This window comes from Sesamum indicum, linkage group LG1 (genome assembly GCF_026168435.1).
Source record: "Sesamum indicum cultivar Baizhima isolate 11 linkage group LG1, ASM2616843v1, whole genome shotgun sequence".
Classification (NCBI taxonomy): domain Eukaryota; kingdom Viridiplantae; phylum Streptophyta; class Magnoliopsida; order Lamiales; family Pedaliaceae; genus Sesamum; species Sesamum indicum.
This window is the reverse complement of record NC_142657.1, coordinates 1,838,569-1,862,249: the sequence shown is the minus strand read 5'-3', so window position 1 is coordinate 1,862,249 and position 23,681 is coordinate 1,838,569. Positions and strand designations below refer to the sequence as shown.

The 23,681-nt window shown below is 34.3% G+C and overlaps 4 protein-coding genes across 8 annotated transcripts; 2 read left to right on the top strand and 2 right to left on the bottom strand.

The window, feature by feature from the left end:
* Positions 1-4,642: 4,642 nt before the first annotated feature.
* Positions 4,643-10,827, top strand: LOC105175218 (uncharacterized). Of its 2 annotated transcripts, none has more exons than XM_011097625.3 (8): positions 4,643-4,828; positions 4,974-5,085; positions 5,167-5,420; positions 5,507-5,613; positions 6,474-6,842; positions 8,604-8,997; positions 10,408-10,488; positions 10,579-10,827. In XM_011097625.3, exons 5-8 carry the CDS (start codon positions 6,490-6,492, stop codon positions 10,627-10,629), a joined length of 879 nt encoding a protein of 292 aa, XP_011095927.1. In that variant the 5' UTR covers positions 4,643-4,828; positions 4,974-5,085; positions 5,167-5,420; positions 5,507-5,613; positions 6,474-6,489; the 3' UTR covers positions 10,630-10,827. The 2 variants fall into 2 exon arrangements, with proteins under 2 accessions (XP_011095927.1, XP_011096005.1); XM_011097703.3 differs by having other exon boundaries at positions 4,645-4,828; positions 10,411-10,488.
* A 1,771-nt stretch (positions 10,828-12,598) lies between these two features.
* LOC105175076 (glycosyltransferase BC10) lies at positions 12,599-16,257 on the bottom strand. Of its 2 annotated transcripts, XM_011097512.3 has the most exons (3): positions 14,796-16,257; positions 14,159-14,541; positions 12,599-13,413 (listed from the first exon to the last, which is right to left on the bottom strand). In XM_011097512.3, exons 1-3 carry the CDS (start codon positions 14,815-14,817, stop codon positions 12,775-12,777), a joined length of 1,044 nt encoding a protein of 347 aa, XP_011095814.1. In that variant the 5' UTR covers positions 14,818-16,257; the 3' UTR covers positions 12,599-12,774. The 2 variants fall into 2 exon arrangements, with proteins under 2 accessions (XP_011095814.1, XP_011095742.1); XM_011097440.3 differs by having other exon boundaries at positions 14,159-16,257.
* Positions 16,258-16,405: 148 nt separating this feature from the next.
* On the bottom strand, positions 16,406-19,107 carry LOC105174993 (uncharacterized). 3 transcript variants are annotated; one of them, XM_088878808.1, is made up of 5 exons: positions 18,794-19,107; positions 18,513-18,544; positions 17,879-17,986; positions 17,462-17,629; positions 16,406-16,714 (listed from the first exon to the last, which is right to left on the bottom strand). In XM_088878808.1, the coding sequence occupies exons 1-5, from the start codon at positions 18,972-18,974 to the stop codon at positions 16,592-16,594; spliced, it is 612 nt and encodes a 203-aa protein (XP_088734934.1). In that variant the 5' UTR covers positions 18,975-19,107; the 3' UTR covers positions 16,406-16,591. The 3 variants fall into 3 exon arrangements, with proteins under 3 accessions (XP_088734934.1, XP_088734938.1, XP_011095622.1); XM_088878812.1 differs by having other exon boundaries at positions 18,873-19,023; XM_011097320.3 differs by lacking the exon at positions 18,513-18,544 and having other exon boundaries at positions 18,873-19,096.
* A 1,707-nt stretch (positions 19,108-20,814) lies between these two features.
* LOC105174857 (protein neprosin) lies at positions 20,815-23,077 on the top strand. Its single transcript, XM_011097120.3, has 7 exons — positions 20,815-20,964; positions 21,173-21,259; positions 21,343-21,621; positions 21,709-21,870; positions 22,071-22,124; positions 22,208-22,354; positions 22,430-23,077. Exons 1-7 carry the CDS (start codon positions 20,815-20,817, stop codon positions 22,808-22,810), a joined length of 1,260 nt encoding a protein of 419 aa, XP_011095422.2. The 3' UTR covers positions 22,811-23,077.
* Positions 23,078-23,681: the final 604 nt, after the last annotated feature.

Here is a 23,681-nt window from a genome sequence, read left to right as displayed (position 1 = left end):
CAAAATTTTAAAATAGTTTTAAAATTAAAAAAAATTGACATATTTAGTCTCATAAATTTCATAAAGCAAAGGCCTGAATGTATCTATTTTTCACAATTTTGGGGCCATTGTGAAAATTTTGTAAAGCAGATTACCAAATATTTCGAGTTTTCTCAATTTTAGAACCATTTTCAAAATCTTGTAAGGAGAGGGTTAAAAGTATTGAATCCCATATTGTATGGGAAAAAAGTGTAATCTTGCCGCACTATAGATACAACATGAAATTAAGAATGTTAAAAAAATAACATAATTAATATAAGTACGGAAGTTTGTGGATGCAAGGTTTTAGACAAATATAAAAATTAAGAAAAGTTTTAAAAAAGTTATGTATATAAGTCTAGAAACTTTAATAGTAACTCAAAATATTTTTGAAAGAGTTTTTTAAAGCTTCGCACTGTACGACTAAGATTAATCTTCAATGTTTATTTGAAAAGCCAAATGTAAAAATATTGAATTCGGGTTCATTTGTAATAATCAAGTTTGGATATCCATATTGTTATCAAAATTTTCTCAATGAAAATCTTTTACTTATTTACATATTATCTAAGAAAGGAGAAAGGAAAAAGAAAATTAATATTGAACAAAAATAAGAATTATGCATCATGCACAATGCCGCACTTATTTTACAAATTATAGTAAATAAGCAGAGACCACTTTAAATTGTAAGTTGTATTTCAGAGACAGAGATTGGTCAAGAATGATGGATTACATTAATTGGTATATATTAGTAAAGCAGCTGATAGTACCATATTATACATTTATAACGTTTATATGGATATAGAATCTACATGTAGCGTCCCAGAAATAGATTGAAGAAACATGATTGAGACCAAAATAATGGCACATCGTTTTGGTAATAATTAAACCCAAGATACACTATTCTGTAAATTGTTACCCCTTTCAATATTTAATAATTACTTTCTTGGAAAATCTTCATTTGATATTCATTTTATTGTCTGATTTGGTAGTCCACAAGGCCTCTGCGACAAAAGTTGAAGCTCAAAAGTGGCTTGTTGAAGCTATGGAACACAAAACAGACACTAACAACAATGTTCATCTCATTGAAAAATTTATTTTGAAATCTAGAAGGGTCCATAATGCGAAAGACTGTTTAACCTGCTACAAGCCGCCATGTTGATAAATGGAATTTGCCTTAAACTTATGATAATGTATTATAATTCAGCTCTTACATGTTTATACTAGCTAATAAGTTATGTTGAATATGTAAGAGTTGAATTGTGATACATTCTCAGAAGTTTTTAGGCAAGTCCAATCATCAACTAGGGGCTATCCAACATTCTTCAGCACTTGAGGACCCTTCTCTATTCCAAAAAAAATGTTCTCCATTGAATTGAATAATATTGTCAATGTGTGTTTTGTGTGCCATAGGTTTAGCAAGCTGCTATTGAGCTTCGACTTTCCTGGAGAGCCTTCAGGAGCCTTGCGAAATTGTCAGATGAGACCATGAAATGAATATCAAACAAATATTTTTTTTTTTAAGAAAGCAGTTCTAATTATTAGAATATTGTATATAGGGTATAATTATTGCCAGATGTGCCCTTATTTTTGCCGCAATCATGTTTTGTTCTATCTGTCTCTAAAACGTTATATATAGATTCTATATTCATATAATTATCATAAATGTATAATATGGTAACATCAATCAACGTAATTCAACGTTCTTGACCAAACTCTGTTTTTAAAATACAACCTGCAACTTAAGTGGTCTCTACTGATTTACTACAACTAGTAAAATAAACGCGCGTTGCGCAATGATGCATATTATTAAATTTCTTAATATTGATTTTTTTTCTTTCTCCTTTCTTAAATAATGTGTAAATAAGTAAAAAAATTTAATGAGAAAATTTTGATGAAAATATTGGTATACAAACTCGATTATTAGAAACGAACTGCAATCCAAATTTCTTTTCATTTGGCTCTTCAAATAGATGGTGATGATTAATCTTAATCTTATGGTGAGAAGTTTTCAAAAACTCTTGTCGTGCGTGATGCATAGTTTTAAATTTTTCAATATTGATTTTTTTTCGTTCTACTTACTTAGATAATGTGTAAATAAGTAAAAGATCTTAATGAGAAAAATTTGATGAAAATATTGACATCCAAACTTGATTATTAAAAATGAACTTCAATCCAATATTTATATATTTGGTTCTTTAAATGGACGGTGAAGATTACTCTTAATGGTGTCGTGAGAAGTTTTCAAAAACTGTTTTGATAATATTTTTAAATACTATAAAAGTTTCTAAACTTATATACAGAACTTTTTAATCTTCTCTTAGTTTTTATATTGGTCTAAAACTATCCACAAATTTTCCTATTTATATAAAATATTCCAAAATTTTTTAATATTCTTAATTTCGTGATATATTGATAATGTTTTTAATATTAACCACTAATCCTCTACGTCATTTTGAGAGTTGTTCATTTTTTTCTAAAAAAATAAAAAAAAAATTCAATCAGTTCAAAATATTTAAAATTCAAAAACATCGAATCGTGTACATAGTGTAAGAGATGGAGGTGACGTTCATATTCGATTAACTCATATACAAAATTAATTATACATGATAGTACAATTATGAGATCAATCTTCTGAAAAATTGTATATGAATATTTTATCGTTTGCTAAACTCGCTTTACTTTTGAAAATTATGTCAATATTTGAAATGATTTCTATAAAAAGATAATATTAATAAGGATTATAATGCATAAAAAAAAATTCAATTTTGTCCGACAAATCAACATAATAATAATGATGCGATAAGTATTAGTCTAACTTTCAATTTTTTTAAAGTTTAAAGCATAATTTGAAAAATTCCATCATATCTTTTGGATATCCAAGTACATCGATATCTCATGTAGAAACTACGGATACTATTTTTTAATAATTTTTTATTTAAAATATTAAATATATATATATATATATATATATATATATATTTGTTTTTTAACTTGCTTCTAATAATTCATTGCTCGACCAACCTTATTTTGAATTGAATTTAATAATTTTCAATGAAACAATAAATCATACAAATTTAACCATAAGTGATTATTTTAATAAGATATACAAATATGTACATTTTTTGTCAAATTGCCCATTAAATTCTAGTGTTTGTTATATTATTCGATTTTTATAATTAATACAAGTAAAATAAAATTTATAATATTTAAAATTTTAATTTACAAACTTTTTCGACTTAAAGCCCTCCAAGAATAACTGGAAATGCAGCTAAACGTATATATTGCGTGAACTCCATAAATGGAGGCATGCACTTGTGTGTAGAGTCGTGGTTATTGAGTTGGAAGCGCACTTTGAATGACTTATCCTACCTAAAGTTTATACACTACTCATTATTTTTGTTATACATAATAAATAGGACAGAGTATCGTCAATAATGTCTTAATTCAGTGGTCGAGTCTGAAATTAAGCTCCATGATCAAGTTTGAAGTCATGCGTTCGAGACGTGTGGCTTTTTGTTCACTTTATGTGGGTTATTATAATTTGTCGAGAGTTACTGTAATTTATTGTTTAGCAAACTGATATTAATGTATTGGTCGAATAAAAAATTATTGTAATTTATTGACTACTTTCTTTCTAATTTATTGTTTATTATTTTTAGTATATTGATATTGATGTATTGATTTAATTGAAAGTTATTGTAATTTGTTGTCTGCTTTCTTAACATATTGATGTAATGTTAAGAAAAGAAAAGAAAAATTTGATAAGTCCCAAAACCTAAAAAATTTGATCCCACAATATTAATATATGAGATCATATCTGTTACGTTTTTAAATTATATGGGACTGGAAATATAAGGGATAATTACAATCCCCTTCTCTGAGTATTAGTGTAATTACACATAGATTTTCTGTAGTTTGAAAAATTACATTTAGCACTCTTGAAATTTACTTCCGGTTAACAAATAAGTACCTCTGTTAGTCAAAATTCACTAACAAAGATCTATTTGACTTACAATAAGTCAGTAATAAGTTAATTGAGGATAAATATAGATTTTTTTTTATTAATATCACAAAATTCAATAAATTTTGACTAATGAAGAAACTTATTTATTAGATGAAAGCAAGTCTCGGAGGTATTAAATATAATTTTTTAAATCATAAAAATTCTATATGTAATTATATGAAAATTTGAGAGAGAAAAGTGTAATTATTGTATGAAACCAAAAATTCAAATCCAAATCGCAAGAAACCTACAAAAGGAATTTTTTATGATTTATTGGGTTCCCCAAAGTGAGTGTATTTCAAGTGCAAACACAGAGGATTATATTAACTTAACCATAGTGGATTAGCTAACCCAAGTTAGGTTAATCATATGCTAAATGCCACAGCGACCGGGTACCGAGGGGGCTCCATGATTAAATAAAATATTGTATAAACGGCGAACTAACAGAATGAAAGATTCCGTCCCACTAATTAACGTCGTTAGTCGAAATCCGGTCTTTATGTGGGACACAGAAACGCCGTCTAAAGCAGCTGAAAAACGAGAAGCGATCTACACCGTCCATTATTTTTCAAGGGTTGTAGATGGAAGATGAAAACCTGCAGGGTATAAAAATGGTGGTTCGAAGAGGAAAACAGAGTTGTTTCGTATTTTCTTTTCATTCATCATTTACAAGCAGAAGAAGAAGAAGAAGAAGAAAGAGCTCTCTCTCTCTCTCTGTGTCTCTGTGTGTGTGTGTGTGTGTGTAATAGTTTTGTCATAACTTTGGGAAATTGATAAAGGAGCAGAAAAATTTGCCAGTAACATTTGGTGAGTGGAAATGTGGTGAATCTAAATGTAAACAGACATCTAAAACTCTATTTTGACGAATGAAGATTCTTAGTTTTGCAAGCTTGAATATGCAATTTTGGATGTTTAATATGTATATTCTGGAATGATGGTTGTTGAATTACAGGCACATTTTCGGGTTGTTCCTGAGAAGATATTGAAGCTTGATTCTGTTCACGGACTTGTGAAAAGTTGATGTGCTTTTGATTGGATTTCAGGACGGAATTTTTGAGTCCGAGGTTCGTAATTGTTGTTGTATTTCTTTTTTGTTGATTTGCATTCATTTTTTCCGGAAATTAATCTGGAATTTTGTTTGACAGGTACAACTTTTGGGAGATTTGAGATCAGTTTCCTGGTTGAAAAGATCGGAATTGAATACAGAGACCTTAAATATAAGCACTGATTTGTTCTTATTTCTCCTTGATATTGCTAAATACGAGCATTTGAAGACTATATCAGCGGAATCGTTGTTAATCCTCCGTATTTTTTTAGCGGATGTTATCTGCTCACCTCTCTTGAAACTCTTCTTGAGAGGATAATCTGAATGTTTGAAACAAAATTCGGAATACATAAGGTAATTAGTTCGTCTTCTGGAGAAGATGAGAAAATGAGAGTTGAATTTGCATCTTGCTAATGAAATTCTGGCTTCTTTTATTGCAGATTCAAACGCTTTTGGCTTACTGATTTATCGGATTCTGAAAGCAAGAGGAAAGAAATTATTGTCTCCGCAGAAGAATAAGTGCAGTGAAGAGAATAGAAATTCCAAGGTAAGATAATGGTGCTTTAGTCTGGAAGAAAGAAAGTCTACTCCAAAAAGTTCAGATTCATCTTCATCGAAGTTTTTTCCCCAAAAGTGTCTGGTGTAAAAATTTCCAAAAGTTTTCCCTCTTGATAATCCGAAAAAAATCATGATTTCTCTCAAAACTTGGTGAGCGTTGTATCTCCTCCTTTCTGGAAAAGCTTTTCAAAGAAATTAATGGTTGCACCAATTTTGACTTTTTCGAGAGTTTGCTATGGTAAATCTTCAAATTCGCTTGCTGGAAGCCCAGTTTTTGAAGCTTTGAAGTAATTTTTGTGCGAATATATCAACACTTATCTTGTACTGAAATCCAGGAGTTAAATTTCCAAGTACCTTTCCTCATTCTTTCCCGAATTCAGATATGAAAAGAATTCTGGTGATCTTTCAAGGGCACAGAAAAAATTAGCTCGGAGAAGGGACCATACCATACTAAATATGCTTAAATTTTATTTTTCCAGAAAACCAAAATCTCATCATTAAAAAATGATAACCACGCCTCCCCAATTTGTTTCTAAGATTTCAGAATTCTATTCCCAATTTCCTATTCTGTGTTTTCCTTCTTTTTCCCGCTCTTTAATCTGCTCAAAATTTAGCACTACGGACCACTCCTCTCCATTGGTTTCGAGTTCTGGAAATGTTTTGATTTTAGTTACCCCTTTTCCTTTTCAAGATTAATACCTGCAATTGGCAAAGAAATTTATGTAAATCCAGTTGTTTCCCCTTTTTCCTTTTTCTTTCTTTATTCTCAAAATTTAACCAGAGTTTAGATAACAGCAAATAAACCTCCGTTAATAGCTAGACGGATTGTTATTTGACGGTGGTTGACAGGTGTACAAAAGAGGAGATGGAGAGGAAGAACACTCATTCCACCAATAGAGACGGATTGTTATTGAGATCCGAGTCCAGGTCAGCCGCCACGACGTCGTCTGACTTCGTGTTGCAGTGGGGGAACCGTAAAAGGTTACGCTGCATGAAGGTCCAGGTGAATAATACTGACCCGAACGGTTCGGGCCCGGTTCAGCGGGCAACGGCCCGGGTAGAACGGCGGGTCGTTAGGTCGGATCTAAACAATAATAGTAGCAAGGATCCCAACTCAAATCAGCATAACAATATTAATGCTGTTAAGAGCAACGGTGTCGGTAATGGTTATTTGAACTTCCGTCACCGTCCGGCTTCTCCGTCTCATCGAATTTTGAGGTAAGCTGTTTCCCTTTCTCTTTGTTGTTTTCTTTTTCTTGAATACTGTGTGAGTTATTCCTCGCCTGGGAAAGTTTGTCACGCGAGTGGCACGTGAGGATGAGGTTTTTAGTCGGTTAATTTTTCCCAATTGAATGTTGCTTTCTTTGTGGATATGAAATTGGGATGTTCCAGCTGTGATTGAGAATTTTTTTTACGGCTTAATTGATTTTGCAATGATCTGAAATTCGAAACTGGAGTCGAATTGTTTGGTTGGGTCAATGGAAAAAAGTAATGGAGTAGTGGTTTAAGTTTTTTCTATCCTTGTTTCTAAATTGAAAAGGTCGTCTTTTGGGGTACGGCATTTGCTTCACCCAGGATCAGTGGTTAAGATTACTATTCGTTTAAATGTATTTCTTAATTGCAATTGGGATTTCTGGCTGGTGAAGTTTTCTTTGGGCAGCTTTCAAGTTTTGTTTGCTTTGTATATGCACAAATCTACTACTTCACAGTTTTCGTTGATGTTAAGCAATCATTGGTATTTTTAGGTTGAATTCGTGTATGGAAACTTTAAAATGTCTTCCGTTTTGATCTTCTTTTTCAAACTTTGCTGCACCAAAAAATTTCTGGTTCTTGGGTTTAGGAGACAGGATGTGCATTTTGATTGTCATATAATTGAAGCAGCGCACTTTTTGCCATAATATGGAAGGATTTGTATCTATGTTTGGTATCATATTCTCCAAAGTAACCAAATTTATTTCCATATACCAGTCCTCCATATTTTTTTGGACGAAAAAAAGAAAAAATGTTCTTGCCTTAAGTGAGGAGTTTAGAAATTAAAAATAAAATTAAATTTTAGGAGACATGCTTGTAAATAATTAATGAACCAACCATATCTTTACTTTCTATATTCTATTTCTTTATCTGTCCTCTCAAAATTTCTCTTTTTCTCCACCCTCTTTTTAATATTATGATCTTGACTATTTAATGTTTTTATTCATTGTAATAATAACACATTTTTAACTTTTCCAAATAATAACAATAAATTGTTAATTTTTAATGGTAGATCACCATGTGAAGCTGATCCTCCCTTTCTTTCTCTATCCCACGGGCGATAGTCATTTTGGAGACTTTGGAATGTGGGCCACCATTTTGTCTTCGACTCCTTTCCCTTCCCATGAAATTTATTGTTAGATCCAGAAAACATTCATGTAAGATTAGGACACGTAAACCATCTAAAATTGCGTTGAGGAACTTCAATCGGATGGCCCAAATTCTGCCAGAAACTAAAGTACACCCCTATTTTTCTCCATATTTAGTGTTCTCTCAGCTGTGGTTGCACACGTTAGGTTAACACACACACACACACTTCTCAAATATCTTGACCCTTTTAAAATAAAAGCTGACTCAAATCAGAACCACATCCTCTCCTAACAACTCTCCCCCATTTTCTACGCAACACCATCGCCCATCCTGTGATAAAAAAATTCTACCCCAAAAGGGCATTCCTGTAATTTTTCTCATACCCACGTCAATCTTTTTTATTTTTTCTTAAATAGACTTTTTCTTTTTTTTTTTTTTAGGGGAAATGCATTCGTATTAATTGATTAAAGTTATTACTAGTATAATAAAGTGTTTTTTTTTTTTTTTGGTGTTGTCAATTCTCTTGATAGATGGCGCCATGGTGTTTCTTTATTGACTGTTTACCTATTTTATATGTGCGTGTTCTGATTACTTTCGTTCGTTGGTTGTGTTACCTTGTTGATTTTGTTTCAATTTTAGGAATTCAGAGAGTTCAATTGGTATGAGGGGGCATAGCAACGGAGTGAGGGGATTGGCCTCCCCTGATAGAGGTGACAGGAAAGGCACTGCTACTGGTAATAATAATAACACCCACCACCATAATAACAAGATCAACAATAGTAATCATCATTATAATGAGAACCACCACGGCAGCGGCGGAGCAGGTGGTTCTGGGTCATCGGAAACAGCCCACGATGGCGGCAAAAAAGGCGGGTCGCAGTCCGGTGGAGACACAATTGCTGCCGTTTGGCCGCCAAAGTTTGTACTGGCCTTGACAAACAAGGAGAAAGAAGAGGATTTTATGGCATTTAAAGGGTCCAAGCTCCCTCAAAGACCCAAGAAACGGGCCAAGTTTATTCAGCGGACACTCAATGTAAGTTTTTCCAGTTCTCCTACCTCATTTTTACTTTGCTTTACGTAATCCTTCTTTTCTAAGTTATATCAGATGCACAAAAATAAGCTAAAATGGGATATTGCACCGAATGAATAATATCTTGTAGCATTGAGTAAAAGATATGTGATCCCTTTTCTCATGATTTTGCTGTGCTGGGCTCTTAATTCATTTGTTTGCTAGAGTAAGGAACGATCCCTTCGCAAACATGGAGTTTTTTGAAAATTTTATTTTCTTTAATTAGCCATATTGGAGATCAAATAAAATCTCTCCCTAGTAAATTAAAATTTCGATGCCACATAAGTACCTTCATTCTTTTCATGTGTCGTGTATGTGATTGACACGACACGTGTATTATAATTGTCATATAATTGATTTAGATTCAAATAAACTCGATCTGAATTAAAATTTAATTATGTTTACAGCCTTGATGACCACCATACAGTGCCTATTTCTTCCAAATATTTGAGTATTCTGTTTCATTTTCTCTGGAAAAACTATTTGGGGCTTCTAGACTCTGACCTTTTATGCAATGACAAGAAAGGGAGAAAAGAATATGTTTTGTACGAAATCATGTGGGGACAACTTTTATGACCTCCATTTAACCTTTTCTCCCACCTATGGCAAAAAAAATTGAATCATGGAGTGAACTGGAGAGTAAAGTGGAGGAAAGAAATTGAAGTTACATTTGAAACTTCACACTATTAGAAATGCTATTTGTTATACATTTCTTCAGTAGTCCAACTACTCAAGATTTTTTCTTTTCCCCCCTACATAGTGACAGCCATGTGAGGTCTGTGGCATTATTTGACATAAACTGACGATGCTTGCAACGTGTCCATTCCTGTAAATGAATGACTCATTACCATTCATTAATTTCTGTTTATTTGATTTTGAATAAAAATTTCAGTCCAGAAATTACTGGCAGACATAGCTTCGACAAAGGATTTGGCTTTCATATCTTTTATTTTCCTTATCTTGTTTCATTAACAGTTGCCATTTTATATGCATACATACATATATATATATAGTAGCAGTTTTCACCAATAATTGGGGAGGGAATATGGCAGCCTATATACCAACGCTGGTGGGTCATCCTTTTCCTGTTTTTGATTTTGTTTATTGGAGAACCGAACCCATCTCCACCCTCACCACACATTATCATGTATGAACTAACAAAGCACAATAAGACAGAGGACAGCACATTTGTTAGGTCTATCCGTGTTTGGGTCAAATCATTAGTTGCTGTAAGAGTTGAATAATTTGATTCTCTTAATCAAACATAACTAAGCCACCACTTTTCCTGTAACTACCTATATGGAAGGAACTCGATAATAGATGAATAATTCTTTTGTAATTATCGTTTCATTATTAATAATTCTTGTGCATCAGCAGTTAGTGAGTCCTGGTGCATGGCTATGCGATTTAACCCTTGAACGCTACGAGGTACGAGAGAAGAAGGTCACGAAGAAGGTATTCATTTCTTTTCTTTTCTAATAATAATAAACTTTTCTTCTTTTAATTTTAATTTTTAAACTTTGTACTTTACAAACGGTGTTTCAGAGACCAAGAGGGTTGAAGGCTATGGGAAATATGGACTCAGACTCGGAGTAGGAGTGTTAGGAAACAGCGAAACGGTGTGTAAATCGAAGGAAGTGGTAGTAAAATTTGATGGACGTGGCGGAGCAGTGAGATTGTGAAATTCATTTCATAAGAAATGGTCTCTGCTTCTGTACTTTTGGGACTTTGCTCTCTGTGTAGAAATTAGCTAATGGCTTGAAAAATATAATGGGTTTTGTCCCTTTTCTTCCACCCTAGACAAGTCGTCTTTGTTTCAACTCTCAAGGCAAACCAAGTGTGTGGTGGAAATGATGGTTAAATTAGTCAAGGCAGGCAGGCAGGGAAAATTAAGTAAATTCTTTAACTAGAAAATTAAAATCATCCAGCACAAGGTTATGGATGATGTGTACGTACTAGTGGACCATGCGTCTTTGCTCATATGTAAAGCAAAACCTCACTCGACGCCTGCAAATATTTCAGAGGATGGAGAAATCTATTTGGTGGTTTAAACAAAATCCCGCCTATTTGTTAAGCAAATAGCATTACGGTTTTCCCTATCTCCTAAAACACATTCATTAAATTTTCCAACATCCATCACCAACCTGGAAAAGAAGACCAAACACACATATGCACTACTGTACATTGATGTATCTTGGATTTCCAGTTTCATAACAAACTCTGTAATGTAAAGCAAATTAATGAATAAGATGACGAAAAGAAATATGGAATTAAAAAATTAACATGACAATAGCCAAAAATAAATAAACAAAAATAACAAATGTATAACCAACACAGATCTTCTAAAAATAAAATTCAACCACAAACCAAACACCAAACCAAACAGATCTGCACAAACACAAATCAACTCCGGAATTTCTAAAATATCTCTCGGCTTATACACACACTCAAATATACGTAAGTATACATATAATCTCTAAAAACTTCAGATCCTGAGCGCAGATCCAAAGATGAATGAAACTACAGCGACGGCGCAACCAACGGGGAGCAACGGGGATATGACTCCAGCTGATGACGTAGGAGCCGGCGCAGGTGCCTCTTGGGCCGCTGAGCTTCCGATTAGCGCGAAAATAGTCAGTACCGCCATTGCAACCACCAAGGCTCTAGTCTGAGACATCGCCATTGCACCTTTTGCGTGTGTTCTAAAGGTATATTAGTGTGCGTGTGTGTGTGAGAGAGAGAGAAGGAAGCTGAGAATATGAGGGAAGTGAATGGCAGAGGGGAGAGAGAGAGTGTAGTGCGTTTTATACAAGAGAGTGTGTGTGGGAGTGAGAAGATGTCGGGCAGATGCTAGGCTGTACGGGCAGATGCCCGAATGTACAGACAGCTGGCTGATACGACGGCGTATGGGGTCGGGCAGGCAGTAGTTACTAATCAGTAATAATGAAATCCCGCAGTTTAAGTTTCCAGGGAAGATATTATATTTGATTTGAGCAAATCATGGAATAATTACCGAAAAGTAGCAGACAGCTGTCCCTTCCGTTACTTGTCCTGTATTTCCTACAGTTCACCAATAATAACTCGACACGTCAAAAGGTCGCCCCCAACACACGCTTGACGGGTAAAGACCGTAATTCTTTAATTACATTTAAAACTTCAAAATTCTTCTACGGCTATTAACAGGCAATCCTATTTTCTTTTTACAAAAAGACAGAATGAACTCATCATTTGTACCATATATCATTAAAATCAAAATATATTTAATAATATAATTTAAAAATAGTTACACCATCTTCTCGATATTTGGTATAGTTATATGTCGGCTCTTTAAATTGGTATATTTAAAATTAAAAATTTTAATTTCATATTAACAATTCCGTCCAACTTATTTGAATAATTCAATATTATCAAAAATTTCATTCTTGAATTTTCATATTTTGTCACATGACAATTAATTTTAAATAAATTTAATATGAACTCATTTGAAAGTCTTACTCAAATCCAAATCGTTCATCCAAACATAGTTTGAAAGAAATTATTTACAAACAAGAGAAGACACCATAAATTGAGAAGATCAAGACTTGTAGTGTATATTCAACTATATGTAAAAGAATAGAACTACAATTGTAAGAACCTAGTTCATTGTTCTCCCATGTAACTTAAATGGTTCCTACTTTCATTTTCGTTACATCTACTCACCACAAAAAAAAAACAGAAAAGAGCAAAGGTAATGTTTGCTATCTAAAAACCTAGAAACTTTGGTGCTAGCAACAGCAAAGCTTCCAAGGCACTAGGAGAGAACTTCCTAGCAAACAGATAACAAATAGAAGAAGGCTGATCATTGTATAAGCAGCTATGACCTCCATAGACTCTCTCCATGAATTCCTCGGTTATGTCTGCACCACCAAACATAGCTGGATGATCCCCGCCCCTCGACCAGTCCACCCACGTTATGCTTCTATTTGCCAAGAGATTCGCGGCTTTAATAGTCAGCATAGTCGGAAAGTAGTGCTCGTCTGGATAACATGCCGGTTGACAGAACTCATTAAATTTCGGGTAGAATTTGGTGTCTTCAACAACATAGAGGGCGAGCTTTCTGTTGATCTCGAACCATTGAGATCCCTTGCGCCATATGGTGATGTTAACCTCGGGCAACATGTTCTCGTTGTATCGTCCTCTTCCATGTGGGCCTGGTTGGTCAAATGCGCCCATGAAGCTAAACTTGGATCTCATGATGTAGTCGTAGGTCATGGTAAAGGTGTAGAGGGGAATGCACGATTCGGACAGCAGAACGAACCGTTCATTCAAAATATCAAGTAAGGCATTAGCCAGTAGTCTTCTCTCAGCATCACACATACTCATTTCCCCCCATTCTGCCACCTGTATATGAAGATGGAAATACAACAGAGTTATTAGTACTAAGTACAATTTTTGGGCCAGCACCATTGTCAAACAACAGCTTAAGATTTAGTATGCTCCAAAATGGGCAACTGATTGATACTTCTGATACAACAAAAACTGCATTACCAAGGCATATCCCAGTTTAACTACATTATGACATAGATATTTCTAGTTCATCAGCAATTATTTGGGAAAAACAAGCAAATGTAGCTTTGGCAGAGCAAACTTCAGAGATTAGCAAGAAGAAATGGCCAATGTCAAAGGGGTTAACTTCCAAGATAACTATAGAAATATCAGACAACAACTTTGGAGCTGACTAAAATAGCCTACTCTAGATGTGGTCCAAGTTGAGGAAACAATGAGAAGGAGAAAGCAAAGGCTTAATGCAATTGATAGTAAAATGATAAAATGACCTCTCTTCATATATCTTCAATATGTACACACAAGTAAAACTATAAGCAATTGACTGAATGCAACCAACCGATGCACATTTACTTACCGCATACACCAACCCTGTTGGCAAACTAAATCATAGCTATGTAGAACCAATAAACAAACCTTCATCAAACATGAAAACCACAAGAACTCAATAGGGAGCTATATTCGATCCAAGAAGCTAGCTTTTCCAAGAATCAACATTAGTAAAACAAAAAACCGATTGCAAATGGCTCAACCCTCTATTTCATGCATATTCAATCAACGAACTCGCAGCAGACTTCAATACCTGACTCGGTATTTGTCTCTTGTAAAAAACAGAAGAAGATGGGAAATCAGCTTCAAAAGAAGGCAACGAATGAATGTAGATCGAATACCGGCCTTCGTTCCCCTTGAAAAACCTCTCCCAAAGAGGAGCAAGCGGCAATGGTCCCTTAGTCAAGAACATGAATGCAATTTTTGGAACCCTCTTAAACGGATACTTCTCCAAACGGGGGACAGCAGATGCCCTCCCAAACAACTCCTTGTCACTCATATTATGCATCAAAGTGGATGGTGGATTAATCCATTGGTCTAAATTTATCAGTTGTTCTCCATCGGGGGGCAGTAAATTAGGCCTTATCGGATTCACTGCACTGTAAACTCCAAAATACCCAATCATATGGGTACTAACTGCAGAGAAGATGAAACACAAGAATAAGAAAAGTACAAGCAACTGAAGCAATCTTTGAGGCAAAACCCTAGTCTGCCCTGCCCTGTTCAACACAAGAGGATCTTTACAATCTTCCATGTGTACAACCGTTAATTCCATCTAAAGAATTATTTCCAGTTTCTTCCTTCGGGTTATACTACCTTTCGGCATAAAACCCTCTCAAAATCTCAACAAAGGAGTTCAATCCTCCTCAACAACAACCAAATCCCAATACCTGAACTGCATGAAACTTTCATAAACGATCAAGATTCCAACCCGGGTACCCTGTTTTTAGCGTACGAAAGTCAACACCATCCTCCGCAACATCTAATAGCAGCTCTTTCTCTGTACTAAACTCCACAATCTTCGCTCACGAGAGAGAGAGAGAGAGAGAGATATAGATTTGTACTCGTCAGATTTGAATAAGAGAAGAGAGCGGGAAATTGTGAGGGGACCGACAGAGGAAAAGAGCTCTACGGATTGTGGTGCGGGTGTTTATGCTTAATTGAAGAATGCGTGCGGATGGCAATGACAGCTAAAGTTCAATGGGATTGGAAAGGAGTTGGATATGTTATAGTTTGTATTCGTATATTTATGTAGGAAATTGGTGAGGGTGTAGCCGGTTTCTGATATGGGCAACCTATTCTCTAAATTAGGGTTGTTATAATTAGGAAAACAACCAATTAATTACACCTAAAATCATTCGTGATTATCTTAATTAGTGTTGGAACTCTTTAACTTCTAGTTTTGATATAAATATATACATATACAATGATTGCACAACACAAATTTCATGAGCATATAAAAAACAATCATGAAAAGAAACAAACGTGTGTGAGGGAAGAAGAAATGAAGTGGGGTGAGACAGAAAACATAAATTGTGATCGTGGGTATATGAAAAGTATGAAAATTAATATTAAGACTTATTTTTTTAAGAAAATAAATGAAAATTTAAATATTCAAAAATTAATACAACAAAAAGTTTTTATAGTATAGATATTACACTCGTTAATTTTGTGTAGGATTCACATCTCATCTCATAAAAGTTGAGATTTCAAAAGGTTTTGGTTTTGATATGTATTTTTGTGCCTATTTTTAAAGTTTGATTGGTTAATTAATACTTACAAATACTACTGATGATTAATTTCTTTTAATGTAATGATTTATATATTTTATCATAGTTAATTAATTGATTATAAATTGCATACTATTGACACCCTCCATGAAATATTTTATCCAATCGTTTACTCAAGAAAGAAAAAGAAAAGGAAAAAGGAATGAGAAGGGGTCAATTTCCTATCCATGTAATATAGTCCTTGGATTGAAAAGGCAAGTTTAGCACAAGATAGTCAACTTTTGTACATAGAAAGACTTTTGAACAATTTTTAGAAGAGGAAAAGAATTTGTTGGTTCTTTTGTAGTATTATGGCATGGAAATTCAAGATTTTTGGTGTTAAACATGGCATTAGATTCCCTAAATCATGAATGAACAGAATATTTCCTGTGCTGTGGGTCAACAGTTCCTAGTTCATACCTTCCAATCTTGATCTGTCTTCAAGAACATGACTATGTTCCTTGCACAACTGTTCTTACCTTATATTTCGCAAACTCAGACTCATCCCCTCTTACTGCTAAGTTCGTGCATCCAACGTTTGATATCAGAAAGTTTGGCTACCACAAACACCAATACTTACACACCTTCAATATTTACACCAAATCACTATGGATCATAGATAATACCAAACATCTATACTTGCAATTTCTAAGTAGAATCCACGTGATCCTGACAGTAGTTGATTACTGGCATTCATTCGCGTAAGTCGATTTCCCATCAAGATTCACCAATTTCAGCAGACAGGAGTTGAGATAAATTAAACGATGATGATCAACATGTTGCAGCTTTTATGTTTATTATAAATATCAAGAGCTGCGCTCTATCAACATGCATCGAGGATTGTAGGAACAAAGAAGTTAGTCTATAATCCCACTTGATTACGTAGTATAGAACATTCAGGCAGAGGATCTTTTGACCTACTTCACCACATCGAATTTGGCACGGAGGTTGGAGATCATGACAGGGCACTCCCCCTTCTCGTCATATTCAGCAAATTCCCCTCCAGACAAGTCAATGTCATTATACTTCGTCCCGGCAAGCTATAAAAAGAAAGTAAATAAAATAAATAACAGAGTTTAGTTATAACATTTCGATTGTAGATCCCTGATTAACAAATAGAGTGATACAGAAAAAACTGGCATGAATTGGTTAAAAGCAACAGAACATCGGCCAATCAAAAGCGACAGAAAATAGAGAAAACTTGAAATTTGGAAGGGGTAGACTTGCAGATGTTACATACTGTACATTTTTCACCCCCTACCAAAGTTATCCTTTTACCAATGTAATCCATAGATCTTTGTGAACCATCACTGCATAAGTTGACATACAAACATGAAAAGCATATCACAATTAACCACCAAGGTGACAGTTAAGCATTTTCTGTTGAGCAGTAGAAGGGGGGGAATGAATGTAAACTTCTCAATACTTTTCATGAACCAGAACAAATCATCTTTCCTTCTCAATTGGATAGCACGTCCTAATTGAGATAAACTAAATAATAAAGGGAACATGGACTCTAACTGCAAAACAATATGGGCTAAAAACATCAAAATGCACCATCACTGCAACAATTTTCTACAATTATAATTGTTGCATCTGGACGCCTAAAGATCATTTATTGCAAATAAACGCAAATACTTATGGAAGTCAAACCTACAATCCAATATGCAGATAATAGATGTTCAGATAAAATGAAACTAAAAATAAAAATATAACTTCAGTTAAATTGCCCAAAAAAAACGAAATAGAATTCCCAACTTAAACCAAAACCAACTTCGGAGACTTACAGATTCAGCTTTCCAACTGCTGCCAAATGAAAAACCAACAGGCTCAAAACCTCTGCAGTCAAATGACATTAGAGGGGCATATTTTCCAGCTTCCGCCTGTTCGTGAGTAAGAGGACGGCCCCGGCCTGTGATCATCGATACAGTTCCTTCCCTTGAACAAAACTTACACTAGAACAGAAAGGGACAAGAAACAGTATTAACTAACAGGAATAAAATCAAAGAATACTTGGCGTAATTCAGTAAATATCAGATATCTAATTTGATCACAATTTCATCCCAATCTGACAATCAGGACATACTTTCTTGTATGCTATATTCTAGATAGAATAATTTACAAGCAATAGTTACCGAAATATGCAATACTCTAAAATGGCTTAGCTCACTCAATACATACTTGAGAGTTGAGAGAGAGACTACCTTCTGAGAAAGATGAGTCTCGCCTTTTCCTTTCGCAGAAGGAACTGTCTCATTCAAGGTGACACAAGTCTCTTTCTGGGTCACCTCCCCACAGTTCCCACATTTCAGCTGCACAACGCAACAAAATAAGCAAAACCAGAGAATCATAAAGCTCAAAATGTGGACAAACTTTTGACAGGGAAACCATTACTATATAAATTTGCTAAGATCCAAGTTGGCCATAATGATAGTTAGTAATGGAGTTAATTTTTCCAGAAGTAATTGAGCATGCTAATTATGGGGCATTTCTTCAGCAAGATAAAAGGGAAGGACAATCGTACAAAAGCAAGCATAATGCAAATGCCTCTTACCATGTCCTTGTGCCTGTGTATCTGCACATGTTTATACCTTCACAGGTATAAATATTCACATAAAATGATAGAACTCTTATGATCATATGTTCTGAAATTGGGGTAAAGAAACATCTGTTTTAAAACCATCTCAAACTCCATATTTATGCAAACAACAAATGATCATATACTATAGCCAGGAAATGTATAAAACAACAGTGATTGAGGAAAGTAAATAAAATAAAAGGTTAAGAGTGGAAATACAATCATTTATCAAACTAATGCATGAACAAAAGAGCCCATACCCATTTTACACATTCATGAATCTTATACGTCACTGCATTCAGAAAATAGAAAAAGAAAAGTGTCAAATCATGACGACACACCAAAAGAAATCAAAGATGATGAAATAAGTAAACCAACGATGGACACACACTCTAATGAAATCTGAGCAATAGAACCGGTTTCAACCATGGGATAGAGATGACCGGAATTAAGTCAAAAAACCAAAATATACAGAAAACGGCATAAATTAAAGCGAATATGAGCTGAAATGGGCGCAAAAAAAACTGTACAATCAAAGTACCTCCGCTAATGGTTCTGCTAGACAATAAAACTTCGTATAAACAAAAAAGAAACAAATCGAGAAAAATACAGAAAATTACTTTGAAATAGTAGGAAAAGTTAGGATCATCACAACCGCCTTGCGGCTGAAGGTCGGTGAGATTCTCCAGCTCCGCGGTGATCATCAACAAATAGTTCACCATTCTCTTAGAATGGGCTTCGAATCTACGCGTTTCTCCCTCTGACTCTCCGCTTGTGCGTGTTTTTGCTCAGTGCTCGCTCCTCTCTATGCTCAAGTCTGCGGTTTTCTACTGGCAAATTGGGGTTTCTCCATAGAGCAAAATCGCTTAGCGAGTTTGGTTCTCTAAATTCCCTACAGTAGCAACTAAAATCGTCTTTTGACATCTTTTCTTTTTCTTATTTTTTCTCTTTGTATGACTATATCCACTTATCTCGTGTTCTTTTAATAGAAACCATTAACAACTTTGGAAGTGTTGCAAAAAAAATTTATTTCTAAAAAAAAAAGTTAAAAAATGTAGCAGAATAAGAAATAGATAATATTTATAAAAATAGATAAAAATTAAAGATAATATTTATAAAAATAGATAAAAATTAAAGATAATATTTGGAGAAAAATAACTTCTAAAATGAACTTAATTGATTGAAGACTGTTCATCCCTGTGTGTTAAAAAATACTATTTTATTATTATTTCACTAGTTTTTGTCAATAATAATAAATTCTATTTTGATTAATATACTGCATATTTATTTTTTAAAAATATATTTAATGAATAATGCTCCCACTAAGTAATGTAATTGTTGATTCATATACAATAAATTAACTTGCATGATTGCAAAAAAAATATTTTCATTAATTAATCAAATAATATTATGTGAACGAAAAAATATAATTAGATAATATATCAATCAAAATAAAAAAAATTAAAATATTAAATATCTAAAATTTTAAAATATTAAAATTTTAAGTGTAAATTTGATTATTATTAAATTATTTAAAAATTTCAATATCAACTTTGAATATACAATTTTTTTTAAAAAAAATAAAAATAGTAAAAGTTGAATCAAGATTATCAAAATAAGGTTAAAGTAATAAAAAATAAAATTGAATTTATTTAGAAGAAAAGCCAAAACAGCTAGAAGTAAAGCCCCCGTGAGGTACTTCTAACTTTTGGTCTAAAAGCTATTTTCTTAGCTATTTCAAAAGCAGAAGTTGAATCCCAAACACTTTAAAAATATTTTTTTAAACCTAGCAACTGAAAAACACTTTTTTAAAACGCACGTAAGCACTTCCTTCAACTTATACATTGATAATAACAATTTAGATATCTATATATTTTCTATTTATCATTTTCTTATATATCAAGATCTGAAATTTTGCCTATATAATGGGGGTTTATTTTGTTATAGCTATTGCAGCCGCTGAAGCAGCTATTGGACCGGCTATTGTTTCATCAATTTATCGTAACAGAAAATCAACTCGTATTAACCAATCAAATTTGTTGAATAAATAGTATTAATCATATAAATGGAAATTTGAATATTTATAAATTCATTCAAATTAGCAGGTTTGATACGGGTAAGGTATGATCGTGGTTGCAAAAACATAAGAAATTTCTTGAAAAATTTTCATATTAGTTTAATAACCTAAATAATTCAAATACATTTTAAGCCCATCAAATACTCTTTATTCAAAATTTTGCAACGTTGGTCAAATCACAAGAAACAGAAAAGAATTGTTGATCATATTAATACCTTAGTTTCATGAATTTTGAGGTTTTTATGTACTCATTGCTTCAAATATTAGCATCAGAAAACTCAAAAGTCCAAATGAGATCCATATGATTAGGAAAGTAAGTCATACAAATGGTGAGTTGTAACTTCAAAATGTGCATTCAGTTTTCAAGCAAACTTTTGTCTTATAACCACACAAACATTTTTACTTGGAACATACACTTCTAACTCACCATTCAGAACAACTCTTCTTCAACATACATTTCAGACAACAAAATGAGTCTACTTAGAATGGAATTCAAATGGATGATTGTGCTGTTGTTGTTATTTGGAACTATTTTCACCATAATTAGCAGCAAGATTGTGGTTAATGACTCCTTCTCATCAGGACAGGAAAGGGCAACAGACCTTCACAAAAGTCATGTAATTAAGAGCATTCAGGTATGCTAACATCTTGGTTCTTACACTCTGTTCCTTCACGTTACTTCTTTGATGTATGTACTTGGAGAAAAATAGGTTTTTGTTGGATGTTTTTCGTATGTATTTGGTCGATATCAGCCGACACTTTGAACTATGATATAGTCCGTTTAGTGTATAAGTTCTCTTACGACAATGTATGATAAGAAACAAGGCTTTTGTGTCTTGTTAGAGTGAAGATGGAGACATCATTGACTGCATAGATATCTACAAGCAGCCTGCCTTTGATCATCCTGCTCTAAAAGATCATAAAATCCAGGTACATACATTTCCTGCAATGATCAGAATTCTAAGACACAATGCTTATGAATTAAGACAAAGAAACTGAATGTATCGACGCAGTTGAGGCCCAGCCACGACGTGAAAACTGAAAACACCTCAGCCAGCAAGAAAATGTATGTTGGGAGAAACATCGGCTCCCCTGTGACTGTGACTACACAAACATGGCACAAAAGTGGAAGTTGTCCCAAAGGGACAATCCCTATCCGGAGAACACAAACAAATTATGGTTCCAAAGGGCAGTCAGACAGCAACTATGCGAGAAAAACGCCAGTGCTTTTGCATAACGAAAAGCAAGCAAACGAGAGCAAAAAGCTGTATCTTCTGCAGACGAACCACTCAGTAAGTGCACACAACGAGTCGTTGAATCTCATTTTCTTGGCAAATTTTATCTAACTTTAAGCAATTTGCGAACACATATATATGTAGTTGGCAATTTTGCATGCGGACGGGTTTGCTTACATGGGGGCGAAAGGAGATATAAGAGTCTGGAATCCTAAAGTCGAATTAGACGATGAGTATTCTACTTCTCAGGTGGCTCTCAAAAGCGGCCCTTACTATGATTATGAAGCGATTGAAGCCGGTTGGGCAGTGAGTTACATCTCCAACAACTTCAAAAAACACACACACTTCACACACTCAGGAAAATAATATGAGAAAACAGGGTTGTCTTGCTCCTTATTACATCTCCTACATAACAAAAAACACACAGTCCACACACTAAGAAGACAAAGATGCCCAAAAACAGAGTTGTACTCCTCCTTTCATACAAAATTTACATTCTGTACTAGGTAAATCCTAAAGTCTATGGAGACAGAAAGACTCGACTCTTCGTTTACTGGACAGTAAGTTCCTCAAATATGAACAGAAGGTCAATATGATTCTTGTACTAGCTTTAATGATATTCATGAAATTTTGTTGATTTCAGGTTGATGCTAACCAGAAAACGGGCTGCTTCGACGTAACCTGTCCAGGTTTTGTCCAAACGAGCAACGAGATAGCCCTCGGTGCTGCAATATATCCTATCTCAAAACCCACCGGACTACCATACCAAATAACTCTCTACATCCACAAAGTAACCAAAATTCAGCTTATACGAAACGAAACGTTTATCAAATTTTCTGCTTATTTTGTCGTTTTTGGCTTTCAGGATCCAGCTACAAGCAACTGGTGGGTGCAATACGGCGAAACGATCAATATCGGATACTGGCCACACGATCTCTTCGCGCTGCTGAAATTTCACGCTCAGACGGTTCAATGGGGTGGTGAAGTTTACAGTCCAAGGGTAGGAACTCATCCTCATACGAGCACCGCTATGGGAAACGGGCAGTTTCCTGACTATGTGTTTGGGAATTCAGGGTCCATCAAGAGGATGAGAGTAGTGGAAAACAACATGGTTTTGAGGTTGCCACAGTGGGTTAATGGTTGGTCAGATGAGTATGATTGTTATGGTATTTTCTATCTCAGTGACTATGTTGAAGAGCCTGAGTTTTACTTTGGAGGGCCTGGTAGGAATCCCGTGTGCCCTTAGGGAGTTCCTGTCTGAAAATAGGACATAGATGAACCTTAGCAGATGGTAATTAATTTAGCATGAAAACACAGTTTGGATCAAAAGCATGTCATTTTCACTTGAGTTTGGATCAGGAACTATTTAGCATCTTCACAAAAAACTCAAGAATCAGGCCTTTCTGAACATCAGCAGACACCAAGTCTAGTCGCAAGACGACTATATTACATTTGTCATCTGATCCGTGCTAAACACGGACAGGGTTTTGGATAACAGAAAATTATAACACTAGATTCGGTCACAAACGCGAAGATTAAGTTACATTTATGATGTGATTGACATACTGTTTAAATTGGGTAATACAAAAAGAGCCATATAGGAAACAAAGTAAAAAATGACATCGGAAGGACATTTAACAGTTTATTACCAAACTAATCTTAAAAAATATCTCAATGGAGATCACTTTCATTACCAAACTGAAGCTTCGAAATAAAATTGTGGCTGTGAATGGTTATTAATTCAGACAAGAAACCTCAAAGAATTGTGAGTACTCGTGAGCTCAGCTGTTGACCAAAAACACACATTTATTTAGGAAAATCTTAACTGAAGTTTGGGAAAATTTGATAGCATTTATGCTAATGATTTCTTGGTGGTTGTTAATCATTCATTCTGTTCCCTTCTTTGGATGATCACGTAGACAAACGCTCCACATTGAATGCAAATGAAGAGTTTTTGAATGTCCCAAAATCTCGTCTCTCTATCTTTTGACAAAATCGTGAACCTTATACTAGGCCACAGCGAACAATTTCTCGCGCAACAAAAATATTGAGTCGCAAGCTACATCATCTGGAGTTGTTTATGGGAATGAGACTATAGGACAAAATCATAAAGCTCG